General features: G+C 36.6%; 1 protein-coding gene across 1 annotated transcript in view; it reads left to right on the top strand.

The window, feature by feature from the left end:
• The window catches only part of ACSS3 (acyl-CoA synthetase short chain family member 3), a 215654-nt gene that overhangs the window by 200186 nt on the left and 6417 nt on the right, over nt 1-9051 (top strand). Inside the window, exons 11-12 of the mRNA XM_004384637.1 lie at nt 1900-1981; nt 4311-4433. Coding sequence (XP_004384694.1) covers nt 1900-1981; nt 4311-4433 — 205 coding nt within the window. The remainder of the gene's footprint in view (nt 1-1899; nt 1982-4310; nt 4434-9051) is intronic.

Raw genomic sequence — 9051 nt, 5'->3', positions numbered from 1 at the left:
TCTTTCAGCTTGAGAAATGCCGAGTGTATTCTTCCCTTTTGGTTTTCTATCTCCATGTCTTTGCACATGTCATCATAATGCTTTACTTTGTCTTCTGGAGCCACCCTTTTAAATCTTCTGTTCAGCTCTTTTACTTCCTCATTTCTTCCTTTTGCTTTAGCTACTCAATTGTCAAGAGCAAGTTTCCCAGTCTCTTGTAACATCCATTTTGCTCTTTTCTTTCTTTCCTGTCTTTTTAATGACCTCTTGCTTTCTTCACGTATGATGTCCTTGATATCATTCTACAACTCATCTGGTCTTCAGTCATTCGTGTTCAGTGCATCAAATCTATTCTTGAGATGAGCTCTAAGTTCAGGTGGGATATGCTGGACTGTGGCTTTCCTGGACTTATTCTAATTTTCTTCACGTATCTGTCAGTTTGTTGTACTATGGAGGCTTGCGTGTTGCGGTGATGCTGGAAGCTATGCCACTGGTATTCAAATACCAGTAGGGTCACCCATGGCAGACAGGTTTCAGCTGAGCTTCCAGACTAAGACAGACTAGGAAGAAGGACTCAGCAGTCTACTTCTGAAAAGAATTAGTCAGTGAAAACCTCATGAATAGCAGCAGAATATTGTCTGATATAGTGCCAGAAGATGGGCCCCTCAGGTTGGAAGGCACTCCAGATACAACTGGGGAAGAGCTGCCTCCTTAAAATAGAGTTGACCTTAATGATGTAGATGGAGTCAAGCTTTCAGGACCTTCATTTGCTGATGTGGCATGACTCAAAATGAGAAGAAACAGCTGAAAACGTCCATTAATAATAGGAATGTAGAACATACGAAGTATGAATCTAGGAAAATTGGAAATTGTCAAAAATGAAATGGAATGCATAAACATTGATATTCTAGGCATCAGTGAGCTGAAATGGACTGGTATTGGCCATTTTGAATTGGACAATCATATGGTCTGCTATGCCAAGAATGGCAAATTGAAGAGGAATGCATTGCATTCATCATCAAAAAGAACATTTCAAGGCATATCCTGAAGTACAACGCCGTCAGTGATAGGATAGTACCCATACGCCTACAAGGAAGACCAGTTAATACGACTGTTATTCAAATTTATGCACCAAACACTAAGGCCAAAGATGAAGAAATTGAAGATTTTCACCAACTTCTGCAGTCTGAAACTGATCAAACATGCAATCAGGATGCATTGAGAATTACTGGTGATTGGAATGTGAAAGTTGGAGACAAAGAGGAAGGGTTGGTAGTTGGGAAATATGGCCTTGATTATAGAAACAGTGCCAAAGATTGCATGATAGAATTTTGCAAGACCGATGACCAGAAGTGAGAAATCACATTGGTTGAGAAGGTCATGGAAAGGAAGAGTAGAAGAGGGAGCAGTGAGAGGGCGCTCCAGGGGAGAGAGGCATGTACACTGAATGTTTAATTGCAACATTCCACTACACATTGCAAAATGCTAACTTATGTGAAAGTGAGTCGCTTTTCAACAACTGGGATGACACAAAGAGGCAGGGGTGGCAGTTGGTACCTTGGTACTTCCAAAAAAAAAAAAAAAACTTCTTCTGGATAATTCTCTCAAAGAGTAGTTCAGTGATGCATATTTGGTTCTTTTTTGCAAGTATTACACTTTTTAGTGATTGCTACTAATAACTGTTTGAATGCCTAATGTGTGTGCCTTTTGAGTATTTTCCAGAAATTACCATAGTTCCTCAATGATTTTGCAGATACTTTGGCGTCAGTTAGACATGTTCTGTTCAGCAGATTTAGGGGTCACCTTTCAATGTGGAATTTGAATTGTGATTATCCATCACACTGGAAGAATAATATTTCTAATCAATCTGTCTTTATAACCACTTTCATCAAAATTCTAACTGCTCTGTTTTTATGTAAGGTTACCATTACCACCTGGGGCTTTTTCCGGACTCTGGAAGAATCAGGAAGCATTCAAGCATTTATACTTCACAAAATTTCCTGTAAGAACTTTAATATATTTTTTTGTTACCTTCTTATGCACTTCTCTGCAGTTCTTGCCTGTTAAATTGAGTGACTTCCTCCTAGAATCATAGATCGCAAAGGAACTTTTAAAGGTCATCAGGATCAGTTTCTAGCTCTGAGGGATGAGAATGCCCCCAAACCACAATTGGCTAAGTAAGTCATTTTTATACTTATTTTTATCAGTCTGTGGAGATAAAAATTCCCCAGTTTCTCTTAGGCTTTTTTCCGAGGCTTTAACAGCCCTCTCGGTATCAGGAATTTTTTTTGTTAAATCAAAATATTTTTCAAAGTTTCTGTATCATTCATTCTATCGGATTCCTCTTTACAGACTGAGAGCCATTGATCAGAATTGTATACTGTCAGGAAGACTCCTTAACCTCCTCTTAGTTACGTGAGCAAAATTCATTCTGCTTGCTGGATATTGTATTTTTCTATTTTTTTACTTGTTTTTGGCATCCTTTCCTAAATTGTCTCTGTGCTCTTTATTTTAAAATCCCATTTGAAAATGCAGATACAAGACAGAGACAGTGTTCTCAAAGCCCAACTCCCAGTACCCTGGATAATTATGCCCCAATGTAGTCCTGTTTCCTGTTTTGTGACTTACCTGTTATTCCATGCATAGGTCATGTGTGTTGTGTTCATAATAGAACCTTATTGATAATACTCTTCCAGATCTCATCATCACCATTCTGCTGCCCTTTCACTTAAGTTTCTTTCCCTGAGAGAGATGGCTGATCCTCATTACACACTCAGTAAAAAAGAATGAATGATCAGAATTTCATAAAAAAAGTGAATCTAAGTACTTAACATTCTTTCTTTATTATTTGTGAGTGAAGGGCAGATAACCTAATCAAGTAGAAAAATGATAAGAATAAAAATAGCTTCCTTTACAAAGAGATGTCAGTGTCAAATGACCTCAGAAGCCAAGATTAAACATGCCCCCGATGGACTCTGGCAGGGAAGATTTGTCAGTGTAGTTGGCTCCAGTCAGCCCAATCTACCTGCCTGATGGGCAACAGTTGAATCATCAAAGTACTGGTATGATTGATTATAACCTGACAAAGGTAGACAATATGTTTATGTGCTTTGAACATGATCAACTCTAACACTGAAAGCTCTCTCAAGGTCCGAGTTCATGGTTAAGCTATATAGAGGGGTTCTGTCCACTGCCTTGTTACCTGACCTCACATCTCTCATTTGAGACTTAATAATAGCACTTAAGTATATAATATGCCTACATGTTTTTCATACATTAATTCACTTAATCCCCAAAACAATCCATGAGATAGATACTATTAAAATCCTCATTTAACTGATAAGAATATTGAGGCACAGAAGGATTGAGTAACTTGCCCAGAGTCACACTGCTTAGAAATGATGGAGCTGAGATTTGAAACCAGATAGGCTGGCTCCAGAGTCCATGCTCTTCACCACTACTCTAGGCTGCCTCTATAATAGTAGTAATAATAGTAATTGCAGTAAGAGTTACCAATTATTAAGGGATCATGATGTGCGAAGGCACATCCTCTCTACTTACTGTACACCAGTCTCTATTTCATATTCGCAGCAGACTTATAAGGCAGAGATCATTACCCCATTTAACAGAGGAGCATATGGAGTCTCAGAAAAGCTAAGAAACACAAACAGTGACTCATGTGGATTTGTACCAAAGCTCATTCTCACAAACATAGATATCACGAAAACTTAGAAGCACTAGGGGAAGCAACCTTTATTTTCTTTATACTTCTTCTTCTTCCTCATTCTTCATTCTGTGTTAACTTCTAGTCAGTGAAGAAGTACTACTTTGAGTTAATTAAAAATTAAATTTTATACATACTATTAAATTTCACTGAAACTTGAGTCCAATCCCAATCCATGTTAATAAACTAGGCTGTATTTTGTAATTATTCATAGGGAGCTTTAAAGCTTTTAAAAATTAATACAATTAAAGAGGAAATCTATCAAAGAATTACTTTGCAATACCAAAGTATGTTGGAAATTTTGAGCTATTACTTCTCCATTAAAAATCTCAAATTGGGTTCATAAACTGTACAACTCTTAAGTTTAAACACTTAAGTTGAACATATATAAGAACACTGTAATTTATTCCTGGTGTTAGAGGAGCAAGGAGCTTCTAATAAGCTTTCAAAATCAAAGGTAATTTAATTCCATAGTCTAGTTATGAAAGAAAGACAAATGCGTACAATAAATCCATTGCTATCATATTTTATATTTTATAAAGCTTATAAATGATTGCATTTCCTAAGAACACTGTGTGATAATTAACATTTTTATTCTTCTTTGCAGGGATACTATGACACCATGGATGCTGGTTACATGGATGAAGAAGGTTATGTGTATGTTATGTCTCGAGTTGATGATGTAATAAATGTTGCAGGTCATAGGATTTCTGCAGGTGCCCTTGAAGAGGTATTGATGATTATTGATATTCTATTCCAGGTAGCATTTAGGAACACAGCTGAACTGAAGACACTATTGAGGTTAAGTCATTCTGCCTGGAAAATTACCACATCACTGATTTGAAGCAGAGGCTAGGTTATTCTAGTATCTCTCTCACCTCACTTTCTGTCATGTAGATTTGCATATTCTCCACACTCCCCCCATCTCTGCCTGGGCAGTAGTGAGGAGTTTTAAGTGCTTAAATATATTTATTCTTTATGGGTGAGTCTGTATGTATTTGCATCTCATGCCTTGGTTTGCATATATAGTCTATAAGTGGTATGGGATTCAAACGTTTTTTTGCACTCTTAAATTCTAATAATTTTTTTTCAAATGTAAGTTACTCAAAGTACACAGTATAGTATTTTTTAATGATTTTATTTTTTTAATTTACATAGAGTAAAATTTACTTTTTTTGTTGTACAATTCTGAGTTTTTATATTTGCATGGATTTTTGTAACACCATCAAAGACAGGAACACAGAACCATTTCAACACTGACAAATAATACTTTCATAATGTCACCTTTGTATTCTGACCCTATCGCATACCTGACCCCTGGAAAACACTGGTTTTTCTCTGTTTCTGTGTTTTTTTCCTTCTTTACAATGTTATATAAATGGATGAATACGGTATGTATTAGTAGGAATTTTGTATGTCTTGCTGTTTATTTGGATCTTTTACAACATTCTTCATCAGCATTCTGCACTTTTCAGCATACAGATTTTTAACATGTTTTGTTAGATTTATAATTATTTAAGTTTTTAATAGCTAGTATAAATTTTTTTTTTTTAAATTTTGGTTTCCAATTTTTATTGCTAGAATATAGAAATATTATTGATTTTGTATAAGATATGTGTTCTGTGATCTTGCTAAACTCACTTATTAGTTCTAGGAGAATTTTGTGAATTTCTTGGGAATTTTCTATGTGGACAATAATGTTGCCTGTGATCAGAGACAGTTTTATTACTTTCTTTCCAATCTGAATATCTTTTATTTATTTTCTTGGTTTTCTAGAGTTGGTTAGGACTTCAAGTATGATGTTGAATAATAGTAGTGAGAGAGATACTGCTTCCTAGTTCCTGATCTTAGGGTAAAAGCATTTAGTCTTTTCCCATTAAGACTGATATTATAAGAAGAGTAAAAAATAGAAAGAGGGAATGGAATGCGTGGTTGATTGCCTTCACAAACAACTGCCTCTTTTACTATGAGACCAGAAAAACTGGATGGTGCCTGGCTACCATTACTGAATGTTTCAATCAAAAATTCTAAAGAAGAATCTTGATAAAAGGGGGAAAAATGTGAAACAAAATTTCTGTTCTCATGGAATCCAGACTTTCTGGAGTCATTGAGGCTGGATGAACCCCCAAAACTACTGCTCTGAGATAATCTTTAACCCTGAAGTCATAAAACAAAAACATCTCCTGAAGCCTTCTTTAAACCAAACAACAGTCTAGCTTAACTAGTAAAGACTGTCTCTCAGTGACTATTGTGATCTTTTAAATAACTTACCATATGGGATCAAATTGATAACAGCAACTCAAAAGGTTAGATAGGAAGCTTAAGGGAATATGAGTTTATGTCAATAGGAGAGGAATAAATCATAAAAGGAGGGTGAGAATGGCTGCACAATTTGAAGAATGTAATCAATATCACTGTCTTGTACATGTAAAAATTGTTGAATTGGTGTATGTTTTGCTGTGTATATTTTCAACAGCAATTAAAAAAAGAAAAGAATGTGTTTTTATAGACGCCTTTTATCATATTGAGGAAGTTCCCTTCTATTCCTAATTTGCTGAGTTTTATTTTCTTGTTTTGTTTTTCCAATCATAAATGTATGTTAAATTTTGTCAAATGCTTTTTCTGACCCTATTGATAGGATCATTTGCTTTCTCTTTGCCTGTTAGTGAGGTAAATTGCATAAATTAATTTTCACCTGTTGAAAATCACTTACATTCCTCACATTGCTAGAATAAACCTCACTTGGTTGCAATATATTCTTTTTTCATATTGATTTTTTAATCTATGTTAATTTTCCTTGTTCTGAAGTCTGCTTATTGTGACATTCATATAGGTACTCTAGCTTTTTGTGGTTAGTGTTTGAATCATTTATTTTTTTCATCCTTTCAGTTTTAACCTATCTACATCCGTATGCTTCACATACTGGTATATTATTGATACATTTATATTTATGTCCACCTCTTTATTATTAGTTTTCTCTTTGCCTATTTTCCTTTTTGAGGAGCCCTGCTGCTGCAAAGGTTAAACGCTCGACTGCTAACCAAAAGGTTGGTGGTTCGAACCCACCAGTAGTTCCATGGGAGAAAAGACCAGGTGATCTGCTCCCCTAAAGATGATAGCATAGGAAACCCTACAGGGCAATTTTACTCTGTCCTATAGGGTCGCTGTGAGTTGAGATTGACTCGACCAATGGCACACAACAACAACAACCACAACAACAACAATTTTCCTTTTCATTCCTCCATTTCCTCTTTCCTCTCCTCTTTTAAATTATTTGGTTCTTTTTTATAGCCTTTATTTCTTTTCTGAGACTGTCTATGTTCTCATTCATTATAAGAGTATTTACCCATACTTTCTGGGCCATGGTTAATGTTGGATTTTTAATATGCATATTTGTTAATTTTTATCCTTATTGTATAAATGATTTTATCCTGAATATTTTGGATTTTGTCTTATGAAATTCTGGATCCTGTTTAAATATTCTGGATTTTTGTTCCTGTTGCTTGTTTATTTTAGCAGATGATCAGTCCTGTTAAGGTCAGACTGTACATCCTGGCCCACTTTATGGACTGTGGTTCTAACCTCAGTGTATTTTTCAAGTCCTTTGCAGTGCTGTTCTGATCTTTCCTACCGGTGACCCTCCCAGAAGCCAGTCTGAAACTCTAGCCTAGTGTTCAGAACCTTTGCTGTGTGGATTGTGGTTGTATTAATGCATGAAGAGCTTAGGAGTGAGTCCAGGACTACATGCAGATTTAAAACATCCCTTTCTGCAACTCCCTCTTCTTCATGATCCTCTCTTCACTCTCTGAAGCGCTTTCCAGGGCTCCCTCCTGCTTTTTCCTGGTAGAAAGTCAAAACGTTAGCCTCCCCACACTTTTAACAGGCTTTAGTACTGCAGGGTTGACTGTACAGTGCCTCTGAAGAAACGGAGGCATTCTGCCTTTTCGCTGGCATTTGTCTAGTGCAGTGCAGAGCAAATCAAGAGGACTCCACCCTCAGGGACTGCCTTGGATGCTATCGGGGAAGGGAAGCAGCACTAATTATTTCCAGGTGTTCTCTTGGTGTAAGCAGCCCTGGTGGCACAATGATTAAGCACTTGGCTGCTAACTGAAAGGCTGGCAGTCTGAAACCACACAGTGGCTCTGCAGGAGAAAGACCTGGCAATCTGCTCCCATCCTTGAAAATATTAGTCTAGAAAATCCTATGAGGCAGTTCTACTCGGTCACATGGACCCTGTATGAGTGGAAAACTGATTTGATGGCACCTAACAACAATAGCAAGAGTAGGAGCGTTCCCAGGGCTCCATCCCATAGGATCTGCTGTGCAGTGACAGTAGAGAAAGTGAGGCACAGCACTTTCTTGCCATCAACTTGGTGAATGGTGTGAAGAGTCCACAAGGTCACTATGGCACTGTAGGGATGGCGGTGGGGCACTGCTTCTTTGCTGGTGTTCACCTGCAGTAAGGAGAATAGAACCAAAAGGTTTCTGTTTCTTCCCTTTCCTTTCCTTCTGGCTAGAGACAGCAGGCTTTTCTCGAGGCTTTTTCTGTCCACTCTTTGGCAGTTCTGGCTTTGAGGATGCTCTGGTGCCCAGTCCAGAATATATATGAGGAAAAACAAACAAGCCACAATTACAACAACACAAAATAAAAACAAGGGAATAACAGGGAACTCACCAGGAGGTTGTCTCTTGAGTTTTGATAGTCTTCTGATTGTTTGTTTATAGATTTTAACCTCTTTTAGCTAGAGTTTGTAATTGTCAAAAAACAAAAATGAAAGCTAGAACCAGACAAATAAGCAAACCAAAAAAGTGGAACTCACCTCTAGGTTGTATTTTGAGTTCTGACAGAGTCTTCTGATAGTTGGTATGTGTATTTTAGCTCAGAATTTTTAGTTATAATTAACGAGAGAGATAAGGTAGAATGTATTTACATCATTTTTTCCAGAATGAGAAACACAGAATTGTTTCTAAGCAGAATGGGGCAAACTGCAAGTTAAATAAAAGAAAATGTATAAAGCAGCACAATGAATAATTCAGTGAGTAGTTTAAAGATTTAGTTACTCTTCTCCTAGTTAAAAGGTAGTTACCTTCTGTAAACGCTGTTTTTATCTTCAGCCCAAACTTAACAGCTTAACACTTCTTGTCATGATGGCTTTTTTTCCCCCAGTAACATTGATTTTTCAGTCAGTGTGGTATTGTTTGAGCAAAAGGAAAGAATTTTATAAAGTATTTTGGAACATGCGACCAGTATGCTATTATATTAACTTGTTTTGAAATGGCTGAATTTTGTAAAAACTTTAAGTTGAAATGTATGCTTCATGTATTTTGGTGTGTCAGCAAAATGGTGG

This window comes from Trichechus manatus, unplaced genomic scaffold (genome assembly GCF_000243295.1).
Source record: "Trichechus manatus latirostris isolate Lorelei unplaced genomic scaffold, TriManLat1.0 scaffold00125, whole genome shotgun sequence".
In the NCBI taxonomy this organism is placed as follows: domain Eukaryota; kingdom Metazoa; phylum Chordata; class Mammalia; order Sirenia; family Trichechidae; genus Trichechus; species Trichechus manatus.
The sequence above is the reverse complement of the archived record's forward strand: the minus strand, read 5'-3'. Positions and strand labels throughout refer to the sequence as shown.